Source organism: Pleurodeles waltl, chromosome 1_2 (assembly GCF_031143425.1).
Source record: "Pleurodeles waltl isolate 20211129_DDA chromosome 1_2, aPleWal1.hap1.20221129, whole genome shotgun sequence".
Classification (NCBI taxonomy): domain Eukaryota; kingdom Metazoa; phylum Chordata; class Amphibia; order Caudata; family Salamandridae; genus Pleurodeles; species Pleurodeles waltl.
In genome coordinates, this window is record NC_090437.1 from 233,998,976 (window position 1) to 234,024,871 (window position 25,896).

The 25,896-nt window shown below is 44.3% G+C and overlaps 1 protein-coding gene across 2 annotated transcripts; it reads left to right on the forward strand.

Annotated features, from left to right (window-relative positions):
• Window positions 1-3,273: 3,273 nt before the first annotated feature.
• On the forward strand, window positions 3,274-10,380 carry LOC138299576 (putative nuclease HARBI1). 2 transcript variants are annotated; one of them, XR_011204787.1, is made up of 3 exons: window positions 3,274-3,393; window positions 8,787-9,136; window positions 9,954-10,380. XR_011204787.1 is itself a non-coding variant. In XM_069237959.1 (3 exons), the coding sequence occupies exons 1-3, from the start codon at window positions 7,113-7,115 to the stop codon at window positions 10,038-10,040; spliced, it is 471 nt and encodes a 156-aa protein (XP_069094060.1). In that variant the 5' UTR covers window positions 5,626-7,112; the 3' UTR covers window positions 10,041-10,380. The 2 variants fall into 2 exon arrangements, 1 of the variants encoding a protein (XP_069094060.1); XM_069237959.1 differs by lacking the exon at window positions 3,274-3,393 and adding an exon at window positions 5,626-7,146.
• The last annotated feature ends 15,516 nt before the right edge of the window (window positions 10,381-25,896 follow it).

The following is a 25,896-nucleotide window of genomic DNA, read 5'->3' on the forward strand; positions in this document are numbered from 1 at the left end:
GTCTCCCGGTAAAAATTATACCTCACTTGTGTACGTGGGCCAAGTGCTTGTGACAGGGAAGAGCCGAAAACATGTCAAAATTGAGGGGGCACCAAAGTGGGTCCAAAGGGGCAGTTTGAAAAAAAACATTTTTAGGCTGACAAGTGCAGCAAATTTTATCAGTATAGATGAGACAATGCTGGGTCTTAGGAACTTTGTGTATTCCTGCAGATTCTGGAAGGTTCCATCACAAAAATGTGGGAAAAATTTGTGCTTTCCAGCAAAGTTGCAGGTTTGCACGGCATTGTGGGTAAGGAAATGATGCGGGTGCATGTGAAGCACACCACCCTGGAATCAACTAGATGTTTAGTTTTTTCGGATGTGTCTAGGTCTTGTGGATTTTTCTACATGGCAGCATCCCAATGTAAAAAAAGGGCAGCCCTCACCATTCCAAGTGGGACGATTTTGAGAGTTACCAAGCTCTCATGGCCCAAATGTAAAACAAAACCAAAAATAATCAAAAGTCCTCTTGCTTGCCATGGGATAAGATGTTTTAGTGTGCGGGGAAGAGCTGAAAGACTGTTAGCCCCTTCAGTTTGGGTGGGGGCTTAACCAGGCCCATACTAGTTGGTAGCCACCACCCCATTATTTTTTTTATTTTTTTTATTCCCTGGCATCTAGTAGACTTTCTGTCTCCCCGGAGTGTGGATCGGGGGTAATTGCCCAATCTGCCCACTGGTGGGCAGAACAACTTTGGCCCCATTTAATTTGGGTGGGGGTATGGCCATACCCCAACCTCTTATTTTGAACCAAAAATCTTCCTTGGTCTGTGGTGGGCTTTCTGCCTCCCGTGGGGGCAGATGGGCCTTCCAAAATAGGCCTATCAAACAAAACACACACATACACACATACCAATCCATGGTGTCTAGAGGTTTCTGCCCCCTTTGGGGCAGATTGGCCTAACAAAAATAAGCCAATCTGCCCCCAAAGGGGCAGAAACAGCCTAAATACAATTTGCCCCCCAGGGGAGCGACCCTTGTCTAAGGGGTTCCCCATACATAAAAACATAAAGTAAATAAAAAAATATATATGTCCCTGGTGTCTAGAGGTTTCTGCTCCCCGGGGGGCAGATCCGCCTAATTGTTTAAGGCCCATCTGCCTACGGGGGGGGCAGAAAAGGCCTAAAAATATTTTGCCCCCCCGGGAAGTGGCCCTTGCCAAAGGGGCTGCTCCCCTTATGCGTTGGTATAAAAAAAAAAAAAAAATCCCTGGTGTCTTGTGGTTTCTGCCCTCCCTGGGGGCAGAAATGGCCTAAAAATTATTTGGCCCCCCAGGAGCGACCCTTGCCTACGGGGTTGCTCCGCATACATAAAAAAAAAATCAACAACAAAAAAATTATCGCTGGGGTCTAGTGGTTTTCTGCTCCCCTGGGGGCAGGTCGGCCTAAATATATTAGGCCGATCTGCCCCCAGGGGAAGCAGAAATGACCTAAAAATTATTTGGCCCCCACCGGAGCTGCCCTTGCCCAAGGGATCACTCCCCTTATGCATAAGTATGAATAGAAGAAATAATCCCTGGGGTCTAGTGGTTTCTGCCCCCCCTGGGGGCAGATCCGCCTAAGTATATTAGGCCGATCAGCCCCCAGGGGGGCAGAAATGGCCTAAAAATAATTTGGCCCCCCGGGAGTGACCCTTGCCTAAAGGGTCACTACTGAAACATTAAAAAAAAAAATCAACAAAAAAAAAATTATCGCTGGGGTCTAGTGGATTTCTTCTCCACCTTAGGGGCAGATTAGGGCCATCTGCCCCCAGGGCCCACAGAAATGGCCTAAAAATCATTAGCCACCCTGGGGAGCGCCCTTGCCCAAGGGGCCGCTCCCCTTATGCGCAAGTATGAAAAAAATAAAAAATCCCTGGTGTCTAGTGGTTTCTACACCCCAGGGGGCAGATCGCAAGGCCGATCTGCCTAGGGGGAGGCAGAAATGGCCTAATAATAATTTGCACCACCCGGGAGCGACCCGTGCCTAAGGGGGTGCTCCCCAAACATAAAAAAAAAGAAAAAGATAAAAAAAAGAAAATTATCCCTTGTGCCTAGTGGTTTTCTGCACCCCTTGGGTCACTGTCAGGGACACTTGGTTACCAAAACCACCACCAGGCACGTACAGGTGTGGACACTGCAACATTTGTGAGTACATCAAAGACAAGACAGTGAGATTCAAGTACAACACCCAGATCACACACGAACTAAAACACTTCATCAACTGTAACACTAGTTATGTGGTATATAGCATTGTGTGTACGTGTGGGCTAATCTATGTTGGTAGCACCATACGACCACTGAAAGAACGCATCCAAGAACACCTTAGAGCCATTCGATCGTCTAACATTAACTATCCTTTTGCGATCCACTTCAACGAGACCCATGGACAGAGGGAAGTCTTGGACATCCACATTCATGGGATTGACTCTCTGAATAAAACGACTCGAGGGGGTAACCGTACTCTGGCCCTAAGACGCCTGGAGAGCAGGTGGATAATCAAGCTACGAGCGGTCGAACAGGGCTTGAACATCCACAAGGACCTCCATTTATTTCTCTAAGCACACATGTGTAAATAAACTGTATTTCTTTTATAATGCATCCCTACCATCTGGTCAGTGACAATATTGTTCACAAAAAACATATGGGTTTGAATCCCCGTTTGATTGGTTGTTTTACAATCATACACACTGTTTGACTATCTATACCTAGTAGTATTTTCTGGTACTGACATAGAAGGTCTCTGTTATATGACAGGTTACCTGCATTGTTTGTATGATTACCAGATTTGTCCTCAATGTTCTCATATGGTGTACTTACCGATATTTCCATTTGACTTGATTGTATAAAACTTTTATCCTTAGGTACCAGGACATCCCCGTCGATATGCATTTTCTTTTTAATGTATTAGGATGACATAGGGACTGTGTTCAGTGTCCTGCACTTCTCTCCTCTCAATTTTCTCTGTTCACCTACTAATTAATTTACACGCTTTTCTCTATTTACATACTTAACATTCCTTCTCCTCTCAATGCTCTCCCCACATACCACCCGTTGCCGTGGCACAAATCCACGAATGCCGGGGGCTCCTTAATTATCACATACCGGCTTACATCTTTTTACTATACGTGACTCTTTTCCACTTAGTTGCTGCGGGCATACTTCAACATGGCGCCCACTTTCTAAGCAGACATTAGGAACCCCTGGTCTGCTGACAATCCTCGTAGTCCTTCTTTTATTTTTAAAGTGTGCGCATATAAACGCAGACTTTTAAATGGCTTCGCTTCCTCATTGAACACGGCAGCGTTATCAGACGCTGCGGTGACAGCACTTTCGCGGTTCTTTACTTGCCTTCGCGGATTCTACGGGGCGGCACAGGTAGGGGTTCAGTACCTTAGTTTAGTCTCTCGTCTCTAGTCTATTATAATATTAGCATTTGTTTTCAGTAAACGGGCAACTTTTACGGTTTGACCGCAATAACGGGCTTTGTCATTACTCACGTTATTTTCACTTGCCTTTTCGAATTGTAAGGGGCGGCAGAGGCAGATGAGAAAGAGCTTAGCCTTTCTCCTTTAATTTATATAAACATTAGCGCATACGTCTAACCGACGGGAGCTTTTCCTGTTTATTTAAATATACGGGGTTTGACTCCCCCGACCGGACAGTTAACGTGGTTCTTTATGGTTTTTCCCCAGATAAGCACTATAGCCTAATGTGTCAAAATGGCTTGCCCTTTCTGTAGTTTGGTTGATTCTTAGATAGTTTTGTGAACCACATAATGGGGTGGTTTCACCTTCATCATTTCTTTGTGGCTTCTATCACATAAGCCGCATTTTGTGCCGCGGAGGCAGGGGGAGTCTAATGCCTTTCTCCCCACACGTTCTTTGTTTTGCTAAGTTTTCTCTTATGACAAATGATCTTACTAGTCAGGACAGGTCCTGTTACACCTGTTCAAAATTACGTTAAAACGGAGCATTTATTATCGTATATACCTCCTGTATCCTTGATCCTTTACACTTGACTTAGCGTCTCTTTTTTTCCTTGTCTGCTTCGCTCTAGCTCTACAGGCAGGGCCTACTTAGACCTTACAATTACTGTATGTCCCTTACTGTGGACATACCACTGGAATCATTTTCGTGACGCATGAGGAATGCCGTTCCCATACTCTGATGGAACGCGCATTGACCACTTTGGACTTCTCATTTAAATAAATGAAAAATTGTTGGTAGGTTATTCTTACCTTACCTCCTCCACCTGATTGTCGTAAATATCTTAATCCTCTAATTACATACTCGGGTTTCCGAGTCTAACTTTTTAAATAACACCTGTTTTTTCCGTTCTCTGCTTCTCCTTCTCAGACAAAATCTTATCATTTGGATCTCGAACAGAACTACAATAGCTACTCTTCTTTTAGTTTTCTTGAGGTAAATCATTATACCCACTAGCTCTGTCTGTCTCACATATTTCTACACAATTGTACTCTTTGTCTTTCCTTTTTTTTCCTGTTGACCATCTGGTCTCCCACTCTTTAAGATTTCTCTGAATACTCCCGTAGTACAACTATAATGTTATCAACCTCTTTGTTGTGCACTTACGGTTACCGCCTATTCCTTTTCTTCTTTTTTGATGTAAACATTGTAGCTCAAAGGGTTTTCTCTATCCTAAATATTTCGTCACGCTGAGGCAAAATCACCCTTTCATGTTACGCCTATAATGTTTATACTCTTCAAATGTACCTACCAGTTGGCATTGCCATTAATTGTAAATAGTTCCCTTTTTGTTTTTTGTTTACAGCCTTGAAAAAGTCCGTGAGGACGAAACACGTGTTGGCTGTTTTGTTTCTCTTATATACCTGTTCATTCTGAGGTTTCAGACTGTTTCTGTAACTCGTTTATACGTGTTCGTATGTGGATTTGAACTTCTTATAACTACGATTCAACTACCGATCACTAAGGATTAAAACGTTTCACACAAAGTTTTCCATTTTTGGACTCATGATTCTGGAGTGTCCTGGTTGCTTTATTCTTAGAATAATTTGCACCACCCGGGAGCGACCCGTGCCTAAGGGGGTGCTCCCCAAACATAAAAAAAAAAGAAAAAGAAAATTATCCCTCGTGTCTAGTGGTTTTCTGCACCCCTTGGGGCAGATCGGCTGAATAATATTAGGCTGATCTACCCCCAGGGGGGCAGAAATGGCCTAGAAATAATTTGCCCCCCGGGGAGCAGCTCTTTCCCAAGGGGCCGCTCCCCTTATTGAAATAAAAAAAAAAAAAATAATAATAATCCCTGGTGTCTATGGGCATTTCTGCTGCCCGATCGCATCACGATCGGGCAGCAGAAATGCTAAGAGAGACATGAAAGGAGAGGAAAGGCCTTTCCTCTCCTTTCATGCCTCTCTGCCCCCTCCACGTCATTGGAGGAGAAATGCTTTTGCATTTCTCCCCCGATTGGCGCTGGAAGCTGAGCTTCCAGCGCGGATGGGCGGGCCTCTGACGAGAGCTGACGTCATCAGATGCCATGGGGGGTTGGGGGAGCGGGGGTGGAAAGGGAAGCAATTCCCCTTCCATCCATTCTCAGGGGAGGGGGTGCTTGGCCATCCCCAGGTGCCCATTACAGGACGAGCTGGTCTCGTTCTCGGCACCGGGCAACCGTTGTCAATACAACACCTCAATAATTTTTCAATAACTATAACCCAATGTATTCCTATACAAGGACTCATATAATTATTACATCTAAAATATTTTTCAATAAAGCCTTTTTAATTAGAAATAGCCATAAACATCTAAATCTATTTTCACACTCTTTAGACCACAAAATGCAGTCAAGCCATAGACCCAAGAACAAGGAACCCTCACACTCCAGCTGCATTGTATACAGCACTACCTCAGATTGTTTGAAACAAATTGGTTATTTCTCCTAGAATCAAGTATTCAATTACCCAAGAGACTTACTGAAAGTTTTTTTTAATGTTCCTAGGGCATGCTGCACTTGTTGCAGCCCCCTTGACCACCCACATTCAAATAAATGCTTTGTGGTGCCACTGCCCTATCTAGTTGCACCACAAGGATATAGCATTATGTATGAGTAGCCCTTGCAAAACATTATGGGGCGCTCCCTAACAGGAGCAGTGAATGACAAATAAGTGGTTATTCTGCTCATGCTTCTGGTCATGTTCGTTCCTGGTCCTACCCGAGACCAAAAGAACAAAATCAATATAATTTAAAAGAACATTTTTCTGAACTAATTTACACCAAAGATTGAAAAGCACAATTTCTGTGTAAAGTTCTATCTTTCTGCCAAATTTTGTGTAATTCTAAGCAGTTGTTTTTTGTACCTGTACCATTGCAAATTACCATGGAAAAACAAAGATTTGGGACCTCTGCATTTTCTCAGCCCCTGCTTGATGAATCACACTGAAATTATGTTTTTTAAAATTTGTGGAGATTTGTCAACTGGTGTCAATGTTATTAGGTAAAAAAACAGCACTCTTCCTATGGAACTTCTGACCTAACTATAACTAAACAATGGTGATTGTCACTAGGGTCTATTTACTAAAATCCAACCTGCCAATTCTTTGCACCAAAAATAATTGTGCCGCTTCAACGCCAGTGTACCACATAAACCCAGCCCCAAATTAACAACTCAAAGGTACGCAAAGGTACACCAGCACACAAAAATACCATTGCAATACAATGCAAAACAATGCTGCATCACTGAAGTGGGAAAAAAAGACAAGAGGCGGCACAAAATTGAAAGCACACACCACGAAGCAGAGCTTTCAACACAAAATGGAACATTTAGAACAAAACCTACAGGATCCCCAAAGAGACAATGAAGAAATGCCAGAAACAGCAGCAGAATCATCTTAAGTCGTCTCAAATGAAGGAGGACGGAAAAGAAAATTCACATTTCCCCCAGAAGAGTTAGACATCCTAATAGCAGAGGTGACAAAGTGTCATCACCAATTTCTTTTCACTTCCAAACTACCTCTAGGCAAAAAGTCTACATGATGAAGAGCGATCCAAAATAAAAACAATGCAAACTGTTAAGAGGACTGAAAAGGGTGTCACAACTGAAAGAGGTGCACAAACGAAAAAATGGAACACAACTGTCACTGTGCAATGGCAACAGGTGAGCCCAAACATTGGCCTGATTTGTAATAACTATACAATGCACCATTTCAGGATAGGATCGAAAGTGCTGCTTAGGACCTGTGGAAACAACATTCTATATGCATTATGAGGGCAGGTAGATTGAATGTTGGCCTGGGCTTCACTCTGACCATGATTGTTGTTGCTGCTTCCCCAGAGCCCACACCCCAGTCAAACAGCACCCCATTTTACTTACTGACTCATCATATCGTAACAGGAAAAATGAGAGGCAGATGTTAAGCAACATATAAGCAAACACTGTAATATATAAAATGTAATATGGCAATACTGCTGTTCAATACTTGTCACTTATGCTGTGATGTTGCATTGTAAATGTAACCTTGATATTAGAAACACATCACATACTTTTACTTCTGCTGTAGGTGTATACGTGTTAAAGAACTTTTTTGCATTCGCTAACGGTGCAAATCACAAAATTCGGCCATTTGTGAATGCAAAAATGTCTTTCACGATGTATGAAAGGTATTCGCAGTGCAAATATAAGGAATCACTAAAATAGCTATTCCTTGCAACAGCGACATGAATTTGCGCGTCGCAATCTGCGTATCGCAAATAGCGACATGCTCTAGCGAATCTCTATCTGCGTAATGCAAATTGCGAATGGGATTTGCGATTTGCAGATAGCGATTCATAAATTCATGTTGGTATTTGCGATACACAGAATGCGACACGCAAATTCCGTCTCGCAATGCTATGCATAAAAAATTTACAAATAGTGAATATTCGCAGAATGGCCTTTTGCACATGCAATTTACCACAAATTGAAATCAGGTGCTAACCAGGTGCAACCTTTATAAAGAGGCCCAGAATGACTCAGCCTCTTTTCCGCAATGGCTGCACTCCACGTGATGCAAGGAGGATGAGGATCCTGGCAGATTTGAGGAGAGGGAGGAGGAGACAGGAGCGCATTTTTAGAATGCGCAAAGCCCTTTTTGACAAGAGGAGAAGATATATGAGAAGTACAGGTCAAGCTCAGCCATGATACATGACCTGATAGCTGATCTACAACCCATATTTCAGCGCACCACACACAGGACCAATAGTATAAACACCCATGTGCAGGTATTATGCTCCCTGCACCTATTAGCCTCAGGGAGCTATCAAGATGTTATAGCAGCAGCAGGAGGGGTCTCACAGAGTGCCCTCTCACAATTTTTCAATGCATTTCTCAATGCCATGCTGAGCAAAATTCAACAGCACATAAGATTCCCCAACACCCCACAGGAATTAGAACAGACAAAAATCTATTTCCATCAGATTGCCCAATTCCCACGTCATAGGTGCCATCGATGGGACACATATAGCTATCTGTCCACCATCGGCCACAGAGTATGTTTATCGGAACCGTAAAATTTCACATTCCATGAACATACAAGTAATTAGCAAAGCCTCCAACATCATAACTGATCTCGTGGCCAGATATCCAGGTAGCACACATGACTCCTCCATCTTTCGCCACAGTGGAATTTACACAAGACTACTAGCTGGGGAGTTTGGCAAAGGATATCTACTGGGTAATGTAATAGTTGACAATGTTGCATTGATTTAAACGTGACGTAAGATATAAAAAGTACTCATTTTACTCTCATTTCATTCCAGGAGACAGTGCCTATGCAGTGCAGTCCTTTAAACTGACAACCTACCTGAGTCCTGCAACACTAGCTGAGAGGAGGTACAATGCTGCTTACAGGACAACTCGAAATGATGTGGAGAGGACCTTTGGACTGCTGAAGAGCTGCTTCAGGTGCATCCACAAGAGTGGTGGTGCACTACAATACAGCCCTGAAGCAACCTGCAAAATCGTGGCTACATGTGCTATGTTGCACAATATTGCAACAACAAGGGGCATACCTGTGGAACCCACGGAGCGGGACTCAGATGAGGATGGTCATCGCTTACCACCCCTTCACCCAGTAGCCAGGAGCAGTGCAGCAGAGGCCATTTCTGACGTAAGTAATGAAAATACCACATCTATTGTATGTATTGCTGTAGGTAGCATCTTTATTACCTTGACTTCAAGTAACATATTTGTGAATAAGACATAGCTATGCACTATAGACAAACAGGTGTGAGTAACATTGTCACACTATTATCTTCAGAGTATAACTGTATTGCTACATGATAAGCTAGTCCCCTGTACCCCTCAACATTACTTCCTATGCCAACGCACTACACTTGAGTGCTCAGTGGCCTCGCTGCCACCTCTTGTAGCGGGTTCAAAGACAGTACTGTGTCTGGTACTGTGACGCCTAGGATCCTTGATAGGGGCTGTGAGACTGCTGAGGCTAGAAAGCTCCTCACTATCCCCACCACCCAGTTCACTCTTCGTAGCACTCCGTGCTGTCTGCATTGCATCCAGATTTTCACCAATCCCTGTGCAACGTCCAGACTGCAATGTGCCATCTCCACCTGTATGCCCACAGCATGGCGTGATATCAAGGCAGCTGAGCTAGCGAGTCGATTGCCCGATCTGCAGAAGTCATCCAACCTGCCCATAAATTGGTGATGGTGCCTACGGTGGCTGACATGCTCCTCCTGAATCTCAGTGCAAAGTTCTCTAATGGTGTTTGTCATCTCCTTCTTGTTTTCTGCTGCTGTTTGCTGCCCCTCATGCAGCTTGCACATGTTTTCATTCAGAGACTCCAACTGCTTGTGCACTGATCCCATGTTTTCATTGAGTGCATCCAACTGCTTGTGCACTGCTTCCATGTTCTCATTGTGAGACACCAACTGCCTGTGCATTGACCTCATGTGTTTGCATTGCAGGCGCTGCACTTTCAGCATGGAGGTTTCAAGGTGCCAGAGAGTGATGGGCCCTCTCCTTCATCGGTGCACTGTCGGCCTGAGTTGTGACGCCTCCGGAGGGGAGTGGACTGACGCGGGGCAGGGGCTGCTGTCTTCCTGTGAATCTAGCCTCTGGGGGTGGTGTGGGTACTTCATCCAGCACTTCATCTAAGTCCAGGTTATACTCTGGGAGAGGTAACACTCTTGTCCTGCATCTAGTTGGGGCAATAATGAAGGACTCACTGCTGTTTGATGTTTGAGTCGGGCTGTGGCTGTGTTTCGCTATCACCCACATTTCCACCTTCTGCTGCGGCAGGGCCCGGGACATCTACAACGACAATGTGCAGCATGTTATTTTTTAATATTTCACAAAATGTAGCACAATAGTAATAAATGTACACTAACATCATATCACTATAAGTCGTTTTTGTTGCAACGTGCGTTTCCCTAGATGACAATACTTTGTTCATCATATTAAATAACTTATGATCTCCATCCTTGGAGACTGTTGCCAAACTGACGATGCTGGAATCACACAGGATAAAACACAACATAGTGCACAAAGGACAAGAAGGACAAGGTGACAGACATTCAACAGAACATCAGAAGTGGCTGATTTTGAAAAAAACATATACATATCACAGAATCAAACATGTGAAGCAGTGTATGAAGGATTCTCAAACTTACCTAATATTGTCAGGGATATGATAGATTGTCTAAATCTAAACAGGTCAGAGCCTGACAAAATAGAAAGTCTGAATTCCTTCCTGAGTTGTGTGGATAATTCCGTCATAGACGTAGATGAAGACATATTGGGCCTGATTACAACTTTGGAGGAGGTGTTAATGCGTCCCAAAAGTGACGGTAAAGTGAGGGATATACCACCAGCCGTATTACGAGTCCATTATATCCTATGGAACTCGTAATACGGCTGGTGGTATATCCGTCACATTTGGGACGGGTTAACACCTCCTCCAAAGTTGTAATCAGGCCCATTGTGTATAAATAAAACACAACGGATGTTAACAGTTAAAAAAACATGCTAGATCCAACTGCATCTCCATCAAGCAGCAATGATGTATTGAAGCTGACTTCACAAGCCAACTACCTGATAACCACACTTGTAGATACAGTGAATGGCCTGAGAGAAGATGACAAAACAGTCATAGCCTGAAATGTAAAGTTGGTAAAAACTAAGAGATAGTGTCTGCACTGAATAGAATAGCTGCAGCCCAACAAGCTGGGGTATAGACAAATTCTGGGGCATCAGCTTCACAACCAACACCTATACCCCAACCTACACACCCTGATTACTCCAAACAATCACATGTTGCCACAGAAGAAGAAAAATATATCATTTGTCAAAAATCCAAAGGTAGGAGAACTGTAACACATCAATCTTGACGATTAAATGTATAAACTTGACTGTTGAAATAGTGATTGACCAAATGTGTTAACTAAGATGGCCTGTATGTAAATGTGCACTTCCTAACTGTGCTGCCACCCACACCAACAGTGATACCATGGCTTCTTGAAGTAGCCATAGACTTTTGTCCTTTTTGAGTGGTTTTTGGTTGGTGTCCTGGGACCTTCGGAGCCTCCTGGCCCTTAGCACTCTTTCTCTCACTGTGAAGTTCTTCTGCTAGCTGGAAATGTGACGCCTGAACTCCATGTGTTGGAGCTACATTTTGCATTTTTTCATCTGCCGCTGTGCAGCACTATGAATGTTTGCTAAAGTGATATCAGAGTACATGAATCATGTCCCACAGTCACTCACAAATGAAGATAAATAACAGCATGACATTTTCTCAATTTATCCCAACAAACAGTGTCAAATTTCTCATTTACATCAGTCACAGCCATGAATGATATCAATACATGAAGTCAGGTCAGTTACTGTACACACTTACAATAAACTGCGAGCTACCACTCCACAATCAGTGTGCTTAGAGGGGAAACAAAATGGGAACAGAGGTGCTCACAAACTATTTAACAGATGTGTGGTACTAACTTAACACCAATCTAATTTACTGTAATTAATGTCATCACTTGTACACCAACTGTGATGACAACCAGGGTCAGGACAAACCCTACAGAGCAGGAAGCAACTTCACACATGGCATGTGTTAGATGTCAACTACTACCAAAGCAGCACTTCAACATAAGGACCGATGGTCCATAGCACCACATCAGGTGTCTGACCAAGGCATAGCAGAAGAACTGCACCCACTGTTGCCATGGATGACATCTGTATCACCATGGACAGAGGAGTCTAATACCCCATCTCCACCGACCACATCCATGACAGGGCAATCCAACAAAATGTACTCAGAGTGATTGGCTGGCATCTGTGTGCAAATGCCTACTCATTCAGAATGACAGTATGCACCTCGGATTCACACTGCACGTTTGAGTACTTTTCCAAGGTTCCTCCCTGAGGTCCGCATTCTTCAATATGTGTAGAGTATCACCCTAGCCTGCAACACCCACTCTGTCCTCAAGAACAATTCTAAAGTTGGCATCTCCATCACTGACAGGACACCAATTATCCAGATTATGTAAAATACCCACATTGCCTGAAATTGCCAACAGTATGGAGTCCAACTGTTTAAAGTAGGACATGGCCAAGCCAGTTAAATGATTTCTTGGGATTAGATAATGAAAATCATATAACACCTGGTGAATATCAAAGCTCAGACCAACAGCCAATATCACCTCACACATCAACAACAGTAACCAACACATCTCAAGTCTAAGCAACCCTGTACCCACCTGATGCTTCCAGATGCTTCCAGACCCAGAGGATGCTGGGCAAGCTCTTCAATTGAAAAGCCTCGCAATCATTAGCCAGAACATCATCAAATATGAAATACACAGAAGCTAGTTGGACTAAGGAATGTCCCTGTATACTATGTTTGAAATGCCTCTCACTAGAAGGCTGTTGCCAACTCAGTCATTTCCTGCATGATGGACAATCATCCTCCTACAGCAAACTCACACCACACCAGGTGGCTTGGCCATGGCTTCCAAAACACAATTGCTCACTGTTCAAATTCTGCAGACAACCTTTCAAGGCACTACAGTACATCGGCACAGCATAATCTTTCCACACAGTCAGGACACCTCTGATCATCTTGACTCCTACATGCATACACCACATGCATATGTGTAACGTCAACATCTATATCACTCTTAAGGTGTGTAAGTACCTGATACTACATTTTAAGTCACCTCCTCAGTTCTCATAAAAAAAAAGCTGACAAAGGCCTGGCTTGTAAAGTAGACCCCCAAGGACTCACCTAAGCTTAGAATCACACCTGCTCAGTGCCAAGATACCCTCCAGTGAAAGAGTGAGCTCTAAATATATGCATGAATTCACTGTACATATCCTCACACTTTCTCTACAATTCCTGGACATGACAGACTTCTGATCATCACTCACCTTCAGCTGCACCTTCAGTGAATTCCTTGGAGTCTATAGGTTGTGGTCCTCCTGCCATGATGAGATGAACTATTTTAGAAGGTACACATAATATTCCTTTTGCCACATTTTACATGTATCTTTTCGTACATGTATCAGTTTATCTGCATATACTTCAAAGAGTGAATGACTAATCCCCTTTTTTCATATGTTAGTGAGTCAATAGGCTTCTCTCTCAATGTATATATGAGCATTACATACCAAGGCGAAGACACGTGAATGAGACTTACAGGCTAAGATTGATAAATCTATTTACACACATACAATAAACTATACCTATATAGTTCAGTGATTTCTGACAAAATAAAGACCTTACACATTAGATAGTGAGGGGCAGATGTACCAATGTAGTCACACAATGCAGTGCACTCGTGTTACGCTGCGCTGCATTGTTTGAGAATGAGAGTACAGGTGTGGGACTTATTTCCAGACAAATGCCTCTCTCCTGCCCACTGACTATCACTGGGACACAATCAGCCAGCCTAGTGTCAGGCACACACCTTCGCACCATAATGCCTGGGTGCCTGCATGACTCAAGCATGGGATCGGAAGTGGAAGTATACCATTCCTGTACAATATGCAATGTTTAGGCCAACTCTTTACCTTTCCCCACTTAGTATGTGTGGTGTTCAGCGTAGGACACATGCAAAGTTGGATTTGAATGGCAACATGTTAACATGTCTTAGAGGCTGGTCCTCTATGTAAAGTGTGCAATGCACAACACTGGATACTTCTTGGGTTCATTAATCTTTTGCACTACTATTCCATGATGGATATTTGGAAACGGCCAGGCCCCAGCCATCGAACACCCATTCCATTTCCATTGACTTTGTGAGTGCAGGTACGCCATTACACGTGTGCACTACATTTAGGTCAATACATATTTGTAGCCTCACAATGGTAACTCCGAATATGGCCATGTACAAGTCTAAGTTCATGGAAGTGTCCCCCCATTCCAAATCTGGTATTGAGGAGCCAATTCCATGCATCCTGGGGGGTCCACCATGGACCCCAGTACTGCCAAACCAGCTCTCTGAGGCTTGCACTGCAGCTACATCTGGTGCCACCTCACAGACAGGGTTCTGCCCTCCTGGGGTCTAGGCAGCCCAGTCCCAGGAAGGCAGAACAAAGCATTTCTTCTGAGAGCAGGGTGTTACACCCTCTCCCTTTGGAAATAGGTGTTTCAGGCTCAGGAGGGATAGCCTCCCCAGCCTCTGGAAATGCTTTGAAGGGCACAGATGGTGCCCTCCTTGCATAAACCAGTCTACACCTGTTCAGGGACCCCTTCTCCCCTGCTCTGGTGGAAAACTGGACAAAGGAAAGGGAAGTGACCACTCCCCTGTCCATCACCACCCCAGGGGTGGTGCCCAGAGCTCCTCCAGTGTGTCCCAGACTTCAGCCATCTTGCTTTGCGAGTTGTGGGGGCACTCTGGAGGCCTATGAGTGGCCAGTGCCAGCAGGTGACGTCAGAGACACCTCCTGAGAGGTCCTTAGCTGTTAAGGTAGCCAATCCCCCTCTCAAGGCTATTTAGGGTCTCTCCTGTGGGTTCTCTTCAGATTCTGCTTGCAAGTTTCCTTCAGGAATCCTCTGCAACAACTTCAGCATCCTCTGACCTTGGATCAACCACAGCCTGCTCCAAGAAACGCTGTAGCTGCAACAAAGTGTCTACAAGAGACACTTTTCTTCAGGCTCAGCTCCAAGTCAGCAACTGTAACAGTTTACACAGTGTGCATGCTCTGGGGACTCCCTGTTTTCATGCAGCACCAGAAGGACCGAACAAATCTCCAGTGGAGTGACGGAGTCACTCCCCTGCTCGAAGCAGGCACCTTCCAAGGCAATGACCGGTAACCTGGGACTCCTCTCACAGTGACAAGCGTGCTCCTAAGGACACAGAGGGTGGACATCATTGACATAGACTGTCCTGAGGTCCTGCTGATGCAATTTGGAGGAGGTAAGACCTTGCCTTCCCCAAGAACTACGGTACCCCTGTGTAATGTATCTTCCCGAGGCCCTCTGTGCACTCTTTGCAAAATTCCTTTGTGCACAGCCTGGCCCAGGTCCCCAGCACTCCACCCTGCAACACTCAACTAGCTGAGTTGTTCTCTGGTGGCGTGGGACCTTCTTTTGTTGTCCTGCATTGACCACATTTTGCACCTTCTTTGAACCCAGATCCTGCAGCTTCTGGGGTTGCTGGCTGGCATCCTGAGGCCTCTCTAAAGTGCTGAGAGTCTCCTATTCTTCCTCACACAGAGTTGAGGCCACCAGGTCCCTCCTGGGTCCATTCAGTGCCGTTTTGATGAAAAACACACTTTTGCCGTAGCCAAGGTTTGTTGGCGCCTTCCAACACGAAATCTCATCTGCAACAATCTTCACACCGTGGAACATCTTTTGCATCATGCAAGAACCCACTGGCATCTTCCTAGTGTGCATTTCTGCAGTCTTCTACTAACCAGGGACTCTTCTTTTGCATCCTCTTCTGGGTTGGTGGGGGCTCCTGTCCTTCCTGGAACTTCTTTCGACTTCTGGACTTGGTCCCCTTCCTTTGCAGGTCTTCAGGTCCAATAATCCAGCGGTTGTCCTTTGCAGACTTGGTTGGCTGCTGCAAAATCCCAAAAATTAGGTGTAGTGTGTCCTAAGGAAACTTGCAGTGCTTTACTCCTGCTTTTCTGGGCTCTCAGGTGGGGTAATTTACTTACCTTTACTGTATTCTTACTCTCCCAGTGATTCTGCACACACTGCATTTGTCTAGGAGGGAATTTGTGATTCACATTCCACTTTTTTAGTATATGGTTTGTGTTGCCCCTAGACCAATTTTCTCCCATTGCATTCTATAGGATTTTCTACTGTTTGCATTGTTCTATGACTATTTACTTGTCTAATTTTGGTGTCTAGTGTATATATTGTGTATAATACTTACCTCCAGAAGGAGCATTGTCTCCTGTGTCACCCAAATATATACCTTTATTTTTGGTAACACTTAGTATTGTCTTTACTTGTGCAAACGTACTGTGTAACTATAAATAGCATTGCATGAGCTTTGCATGTCTCCTAGTTCAGCCTAAGCTGCTCTGCTATAGCTACCTCTATCAGCCTAAGCTGCTAGAAGACTACTACATTCACTAACAAGGGATAACTGGACCTGGTGTAAGGTGTAAGTACCCAGGGTACCCACTACAAACCAGGCCAGCCTCCTACACACCCTCACTCACTGAGCCCACACACTTTGCATGCAGCAGTACAGTTGCCATGCTATTTTTATTCACTTTGACCGCTGCCTACATACAGAAAAACAACTGCGACACACCCAAGGGCTGCATGGATATAGTATTGTGCTGTGCTTTGTTTAAAGTCCATAAAGAGTTTTCTAGGTATACCTTTTAAATTAATGATGTGTTACCAAAGTGTATTGTTAATTTGGTTTCCCTACTTTGCTTGTGTACACTACTGCACACATACACACTTAGTGCAGTTTCACAGACTGTCAGTGAATGGTATTTTGCAATAGAAGAGTCCCTTTCTAGTTCCAGTCCTATGCTAGCCTCACACAGACACCCTTCACTATGGTGCAAAATTGTATGTGGTGCACACACCTCCCTGATTTACCACTTGCAATAGGGAAAAGTGTTGGGTGGTGCCATGCCTCTTTTAATGTGGCACTCTCATGCTTTATCTAGGTTTTATAGATGTTTAGAAATTGTCTGTGTGATTGCTTTCACTTCACTATTAATTGTAAAGGTTTACATATTTCCTTTGCTTTTAACATTTTTATCCTAAATATTACCTTTTATTGTTGGTAAGTCATAGGGTTGGTACCTTCCTTTTATTATTTTTAGTAGTGTAAATAACATTTGAAAACCTCTGCACAAATGGAATTGGAAGACAACATGTTAGAAATGGGGGTTCTGGTTTGCTAGGATTTGCACCTAAGCCAGGCAGAACCCACCCACTCTAGTCAGGGTGAGGGAATTACACACCCAAGATAACCCCTGCTCACCCCATGGTAGCTTGGCACAAGCATTCAGGCCTATCCCAGAGGCAATGTGTAAAGCGATTGCACAACACACATGACACACTATCCCCATCACAAAAAAAACACAACACCAAGTTATATAACCAATAAACTGTATTGTAACCAACATCATTAGACCAAACACAACATGTCAGTAATACCCTGCTACCCAAGCAGTTGTCAGAACATTACACTGTACTGTTACTATGCAGAAACCAGCAGTAGTCACATGTTTCAAACAGGTTACTTATTATTCTGCAACATAAGCAGTAGTCAGGAAAAACATTACTACAAGAATGCACTTGTCCTAAGCTCATCATGAATGCCCATAAAAGGAACATCAGTAAACACATTGCAAATCTTAAAAATAGATTAGCATGAAATGCCCATAACAGGAACATTAGAAAATATATCGTGGAAGTTATGAAAAACTCATCAGCATATTTGTCATAATGAACACGTAACCAGCAAACGCACATGCCATCATAATGAATGCACCTCGAGTCACATGAAGGAAAGATGGCCCCCAGCGCTCCTCGGTGCCAAAACAGGGGCTGCCTGATGATTGGGGGAGGGGGTGGCATGCACCCCCTCTGTTCTTATGTAGGGGCACATCTTGGGGCCCACACCAGAACTGGGGCACCCACTGTCCCTACAGGCCCCCCGGGGCCATGACCGGCTATCCTGGGGGGAGCAGGGAAACATAAAGAAAGGGGCCGAGCCATGCGGGGGTCTCTGATCAGCTTCCGCCCCACCTGTGACTCCTGTTCAGTGATAGGGGGCCCATGGGGCAGGGATGAGGCCTCCTCCCCGCCCGTCCTTCTGATGGAGCCTCCTAGCTCTGGGGTCACAAAGCCCCATACTCCCGCCCGGCCGGTAGCCTCCTCACCTCTCTGCCCAGCCGGCTGGGTTCCTTTAGTGATGGCAATCTGGGACATGCCTGGGCCCTCCAGGACCCCGCAGCTGCTCTGCTCTGCTTACCTAGGCTTCTGCCTCCTGCCAGTGGGACGATTCCAGCCAGCAGCCTTCTTCTCTATCTGGCCGTGGCGGTGATGCCTCAATAACATAAGCCTACTTGTACCCTGGGGCACTTCTCAGGATGCCGCACCCCGGGGACACCACTAGGAGCGTGCAAGCTCCAACCTTTGTCATTCCCATCACCCGGGGGCACTTGGGGGAGCACGATTAAGATGAGCAGAGGAATCCCGGGTCGTGACAGTGATTTCTTCTCTGGGGTGTGGCCTCAGCAAAAGCTCTCCACAGGTGCTTTTGCAACAGGAAGAAAAGGCACTTCTCAAGGCACTTTAGGGCATACAGAAAAACCCTCTCCAGGCTCTTAAAGCCAACACATCAGGCTTCTCACACAGCATTGTCCTTGCACTGAGAAGCTCAGGGTTGCAGGGGCAGGGGCCACAGCACCCAGCCTCTTGGGACACAAGGGACACACAGGGCAGCAGAGCCCAGCAGTAGACCAGCACAAGGTGGATGCACTGAGTGGCAGTTCCTCCTAGTGACTCAGCAGATCACAGGTCAGCACAGCAGCAGTAGTCCAAGGCAGTTCGTGGTGAGTCCATCTAGCAGCATTCTGTGTCCATATCCTTGTTTCTTGGTTGTTTTTTTTTTATTTGGAAAACCCCCTATACTTTACTCAGTTGTGCACAAGGTTTAACAAGGAGGGGGAGAGAAGGTTCCAACCAGTTACAACTGGGTCCAGGAGTGTCCCCTCCTCCTCCAGCATAGGCCCCAGGCATCAGTTGGGGGTAAATGAGCCCTTTGTGTGAGGCCAGGGAACAGCCTTTACAGATGCAAGTGTACCCCACCTCTCCCTCTCCCAGCCCAGGACGGGCACCTCTGTGACACCTCCACCTTCCCTGTGTACAGGCTTCCTGAAAAGTATGCACAAAGCCCAGCTGTCAATTGACCAAACGTGGATTGGAGGCAAGCTGCAAAACACCAGTGTCATAAGAACAGAGAAATGCTCGCTTTCTAGAAGTGGCATTTCTGTAATGGTAATAAACAAACCACCTATACCAGTAAGCAGCATTTCTCATTACCATTAAAACCATACCAAACATGCCTACGCTACCCCTCATAAACCAGACAATACCCCCTAGTCATAAGGAAAGCCATTTCCAAAGCAATCCTATGAGAAGGCAGCACACATTAGTTAGAAACCACCAGGACAGGCCACGTGACCTGGCACATGTCCTGCCTTCTCCATGCATAGCTCCCTGCCCAAAGGGCTAGCTAGGGCCTACCTTAGTGGTGACTTACATGTAGTAAAAGGGAAGTTCTGAACCTGGCAAGTAAATTTTTATGCCAGGTCCATGTGGCAGTAAACTGTGCATGCAGGCCCTGCGCTAGCAGGTCTGAGGCAGGTTTGAAAGGCTACTTCTATCGGTGGCGTAAGCAGCACTGCAGGCCCACTAGTAGCATTTAATTTACAGGCCCTGGGCATAGAGATACCACTGTATAAGGGACTTACAGGTCAATTTAATGTGCTAATGAGGTGTAAGCCAATCATACCAAATTTACAAGGGAGAGCACCTGCACTTTAGCACTGATCAGCAGCGATAAAGTGCTCAGAGTCCTAGGGCCAACAGTAAGAGGTAAATAAAATAAGAGGAAGGACGCAAAAAGTCTGGGGATAAACCCGCAAAAAGGTCCAGGTCAACACAACATTTTTGCATAACTGTTGCAAGACACAGATACTGCATAGACCTTTGACGTTTTTGAGGGATGTACAGGACTTGGGACTGACAGGCCCCTAAAGTTGCGTATTTAAGACAATGCAATGAGGTATCAGGTTGTAATATCTTATGTGGTGGACACTGATCATATAAATATTGATGATCATGATGAAGCCCCAATGGGACACAATAGGCATTAAGAGGCTACCAATGTCAGTGTCATCAAACATAACCGCATCACAATTTACTTCTGGAACATTTTACAATCTTGAGAGACACCTGATGTAAGCAAAACAAATGACAAATCAGATTGTACATTTGTATATAAGATGTGATGTTCCTCCAACCTTGTGCACTGGCTACTCTAGCTAACTCATACTGTAAGCCCCACAATCTTTATGCCCTAGAAGCAACATCCTACCACACAGGAACCCCAACAAATCCTATTAATTAACAGCTATATATTAACCCCAATAGACCATGTGACCTGGTTGCTCCATCCTATCCAACTCCAACAAAACCACTGCCTTTTCCTGAGAAACTACATCTTCCCACCCTAGCCAAATGACTGTTTCCTTCCCTACCCCTGTTCTAATCCTAGGAGACTCTGGCCGCCACGGTACAAACGCCAGCACCTCCAGGTTGCAGCCAGTCCACATACTGGAGGTTACGGCGATCTTAATTTGCCAGGACAGCACTGCCCTGGGGTTTACAAGTACCCTCCCCGCTGGCTTTTACATGCCAGTCCAAATGCCATGCAAAGGCTGGTGGAGACAGGGTACTGGAGGCCCAGTTGGGCCCCTGCGCTGCCCATGCACTTGACATAGGCAGTGCAGAGGCCCCCATGGACAACCCCATTGCGCATTTCACTAGCTGAATTATGGGTAGTAAAATGCATGATGGGTGCTATCGCACCCGACGCACCACAACATTGCCACCAGCTCGAATACAAACTCATAATAGGGCAGGAGAGTAGAGAAACCGGAGTGGCAGTTTTCAGTCCTAAAGAGTTTGGCGGGCAGTCTCCGCCACCCGCCAAACTCAAAATGAGGCCCTCTGTGTCTCTGTGCCTGCAATATCCTATCACACACCTATGATTCTTTTCTTAAGCCTTGGTGGAAACATTTGTAAGGATGGATTTTGCACTAAAAAGAGAAGTGGATTAGATGTGCCTGTTTCTTGCAGACCACCACTTCCTGGCAGTCCATCTGCAAGGTCCCTCATGCATAATAACTCAGGAAGACCAATGAGTCCTGTGAATAAACACATACTTTAAAGGAGTCTTGTTAGACCTGACAAGCTTTGGTGTGGTCTCCCCCACACAATTTATTGCTTTCTCCTCTCCTGTTTACTAGAAATGTATTTTTGTTGGCATTAGGACTGTGCATTTTATAGCTGCTAACCAGTGCTAACATGGTCCTCTATCTCCCTAAAATATGGTAAAATTGGTGTACATGTAATTGCCATATTTATTTACCTATAGGTCCCGTGTGAATGGTATAGCATGTAACCAGGGCCTTTAAATTAAATGCTACTAGCAAGCCTGCAGCACTCATTTTGCCATCCAGTTAAGTAGACATTTAAAGCATATCTCTGGCCTATTATTGTAGCATGTAGTGAAGTTTTAAAACTGCCAGTTTGACCTGCTAAAGTTAACACTTTGCCAGATCTAAACATTCTAGTTTAATACATATAAGCTACTGTTAAGGTAGGCCTTAAACATCCCATATGGCAAGGTGCATTGCATTTAAAAAGTAGGAGATGTATTTTTAAGTTTTACAGGTCCTATTAGTCAAAAACTCCTAGTAACGTTTTTTCACTACTGTGAGGCCTAAATTTTCCACTGTATAATATTGGATTATCATATTACATTTATAAAGTTCTAATTTTAGATTGGGAGCAGGCAGAAATGGCATGTTAGGTTTCAAAGGATTTGTATTTGAAAGCCCTCTTTAATTGAAAAGTCAGATTTTAGATTACAATTTTGAAAATGCCGCTTTCAGAAGTTTGGCATTTTCATACTCAAAAGCTTCCAAATCCTTGTAGGAGTTTCCAGCTACCTTGGCATGTTAATGGCTACCCATTAAGAATGCATATTGGACCCAGACAGTGAACAATAAGGTACTAGGGGCCAGATGTAGCAAAATGCAAAATTGCGACTTGCAATTTGCGAGCCCATCCGACTCGCAAATTGCAAGTCGCAATTTGCTATGCAGTACGGTGTCTCAGACACCGACTGCGACTCGCAATGGGGTCGCAATGACCCACCTCATCAATATTCATGAGGTGGGTCGCAATTTGCGGCCCCATTGCGAGTATAGGCACTCGCTAACATGGAGGCCTGCTGATGTCAGCAGACCTCCATGTTCGTGACCTGCTTTTAAATAAAGCAGTTTTTTTTTTTTTAAGTGTAGCCCGTTTTCCTTACTGGAAAACGAGCTGCACTTTAAAAAAATACGAAACCTTTAGTTTCGGTATTTTTTCAGAGCAGGGAGTGGTCTCTTGGACCACTCCCTGCCCTGAAAAAATATTTTTGGGTCCAGTCACAAACTGGAAGGGGTCCCATGGGGACCCCTTCCAATTTGCGAGTGGGTTACCATCCACTTGAAGTGGATGGTAACTGCGATGCCATTTGCGACTGCGTACGCGGTCGCAAATGGTATTGCATCCCACAGCGACTCGCAAATAGGAAGGGAACACCCTTTCCTATTTGCGAGTCGGAAATGCATATTGCGAGTCGGTAACGACTCGCAATATGCATTTCTGCATGGCAAACCCACGTTTGCGACTCGCAAACTGCGATTTTCGCCGTTTGCGACTCGCAAACGGTTTGCTACATCTGGCCCTAGGTGTGGGCATGATGTACCACCTTGCTAGGAGGGTTGGGGGTGTAGATGTTTCCTTCCCACTTACATCTCAAAAGGCATGCCTTCAACTCACACAAAGGAACCTGGCACTAATCCTTTGTCTCCCCAAACTTCTTAGAACCTTCGTAAGGGAGTACTTTTCAGAACTAGATATTGGGGTAGCCTAGAAAATCCCCCCACTTTAAAGGATGGCTCAGGTATAAATATTAGACTTGCCTAGATACTCTTCAGTATACTCCTGGGCCCACAGACAATATAGAAGAAGGACGGCATTGTTCCCCAGAGAACTGGCCTGCGCTTGAAGCCTGCCTTATTCTCCAGAGGACTGCCCTACAGCATGAGGCCTGCTTTGTTCCTCAGAGTACTATCCTGCTCCTACAAGAGGACTTTCCTGCTGCTTGAGATTTACCTCTTTCTGAGTGTACTGAATCATGCAGCACACTAAGAAAGAGGAAAACTATTCTGTCTGCAATGCAGGCACTCTTGCACCATGGTGCAAGGCTGTCTGCATTGGCGCTAGGCAGCACACAGTGCACCAACGCAGTGAGAGAGCAGGAATGTGCCATATCTTCATAGATAAGGCACATTCCTGTCCTTTCCATCTGACACAACACAGCAGCTTGTCTTACTGCATTGCACTGTGTCAAATAATGATAAGTCTGGGCCCGAGTGTATGTTATTAAATTTTACAATGTGGTAATCAAGCTTACATGAATATACTTGCAGTGTTTACTCTTACTGCTGAATGCTTCTTTTTATATTAGTTGATGATTGATTTTGTTTTTTTTTCGAAGGTTAGAAACCATGTCTACCAGTTATTGTTATTCAGAAGAACATAGTGTGCACAGAACACAGGCCACTTTCCATTAATTGTTTATGCTAAGAGTTTCTAACAACAATAAGATTAGGTTCTAAAAGTTAAGCATAGAAAATAAAGGGTAGAAGAAAAGCTTGACAGCAGGTGGCATTGGGACTGGCCATATAGATTCATGGTTTGGATCTCAGCTGTAGGCTGCTGGGACAGAAGGGACATCGGCTTCTCTCACTGACTCATCATTGCAACCGGCCCCGTGATATGAGAATAGGAGACCTTGATATTTTATTGAACATCAAACCCTTTTGTTCAAACAGGTATGTGGTTGTGTGCCATCTCTGTAATTGATTTTAATTTCCACTGTGCTAGAATTATATTAGTGCTTCGATGAAGCAGAGTGAGAGTATTATAGTTATAAATTTATAATAGCAGTCATGTTGGATAATAAATCTTTAAAATGCATCCTTTGTGTTCTAGTGCTATTGCATGTGGTAATCCTTAAGGCAGGAGCGCTTAGGATTTCACTATCATTGTAATGTATCATGGGGTTGAACATTATCTGAAACACATCTCGCTTATATATTGCTCAGTCGTATATGAAATGGGTGCAGCACAGCTGTCTTTCTGATTTGGGTTAGCTCATTGACTGGGTCTAGAGTGCTAGGAAGTCTAGAAAACTGGCATCTGTGTTTCTAGAAAAGTCTAGAAAATGTATCAAGGGGCTGACCTAAAGTCCACTTCAAGTATTTGATATGATTCAAAACAATAGATTGGTGTACAGATAGATGAAGTTGTTCGTATTGAACACATAAAGATGGCATAAATGAAAAATCATGTGTGCACTATAGACCAATGGTTGCTCTACAACAGAATAGATGACGTGCGAAGCGAATGTAGTCATAAAGTAAAATAAGGCAGAAAAAAATCTCAATATGCCCTAAGTGATAGACATTCCTGCATTACAATTTGTTCTCCGACAATTAAAAAAAAGAAACCAAGTTGTTTTTAAATAAAGTGTTGCTTGTAAATTTGCCCTTCAAAAAATGACACTTTGCTCACTTCTCCAACATTGCCAAACTTGTCAAACACCTACGACAAATAATGCACATGTATTGATGCAATGTTCATAAGAAAAAAACGGAAACTGAGTCAGTACCTACAGGGCATAATAGCTGACAGAACATATTTTGAGAATAGGGAACCATGGGAATAGTGCTCAGCACATACATTGTAGCTATGAAAGGAACAATTACAATGAGGTAGTAGGGAGAAAAGCAGAAAGTAAATAGTCCCTGATATAGTGATTCCCTTCAGAGATTGACGCCTAGGTCTTTCATGCTCAGTGTAATTTGGAAATTGAATTGGCCTGCTACAATATACCTAGCACATGCTGCTATCCCAGCACAAGCACAAGGAGAAGCTAGAGGAGCATTTCATTTCTGAGACACACTAGAAAGACTGTTAATAGTGAATCTAACACTGTGGATCACTTTACTGATAAACATAGTAACCATACCAAGATGGAAATGTGTACAAGTGCACCTGTGAGAAAGGAAACATGTCAGATGTTTATTATTGATTTCTTATGGATGATGGTTAGCAGAAGAGTTATCTTTTAGCCTTGCCCTACTTAACATAAATAGGAAACTAATTTGAAACAGAACAAAATGTTAGACTGGAAATGAAAATGGTAATAATCAGGACACAAGTTGATGGTACATGTGAGTAGACAGTGTGTATCCATAATTTTCATATGGTAGAACCGTCTACCCTGCTAAAAAGCTGGGCCTCACAGAAATATGCTAAAAGTTTCTTGATCTAATTTTCAAACACCAGGAATACATTCAGTAGTGCCTGCATGTTGTTTGCTTCCTTCTAAGCAGCAATGTGCATGCGCGGGTGGGAGCTTATCAGATTCTAACTGAGTCCATAATAAAGGTTGAAGTTAAGAGGCCATCTGGCCAGGTAAGAGCCTATCAGGAGGGGTCTCTGACGTCACCTGCTGGCACTGGCCACTCAGAGGTCTCCATTGTGCCCTCACACCTCTGCATTCGAGATGGCAG

Excerpts from the sequence above, each read along its gene's own strand:
- LOC138299576 (XM_069237959.1), top strand. The coding sequence starts at position 7,113 with ATGGAACACAACTGTCACTGTGCAATGGCAACAG. Across the intron at positions 7,147-8,786 it reads TCACTGTGCAATGGCAACAG|GAGACAGTGCCTATGCAGTG; the intron begins GTGAGCCCAAAC and ends ATTTCATTCCAG. Across the intron at positions 9,137-9,953 it reads CAGCAGAGGCCATTTCTGAC|GCGCTGCACTTTCAGCATGG; the intron begins GTAAGTAATGAA and ends TTTGCATTGCAG.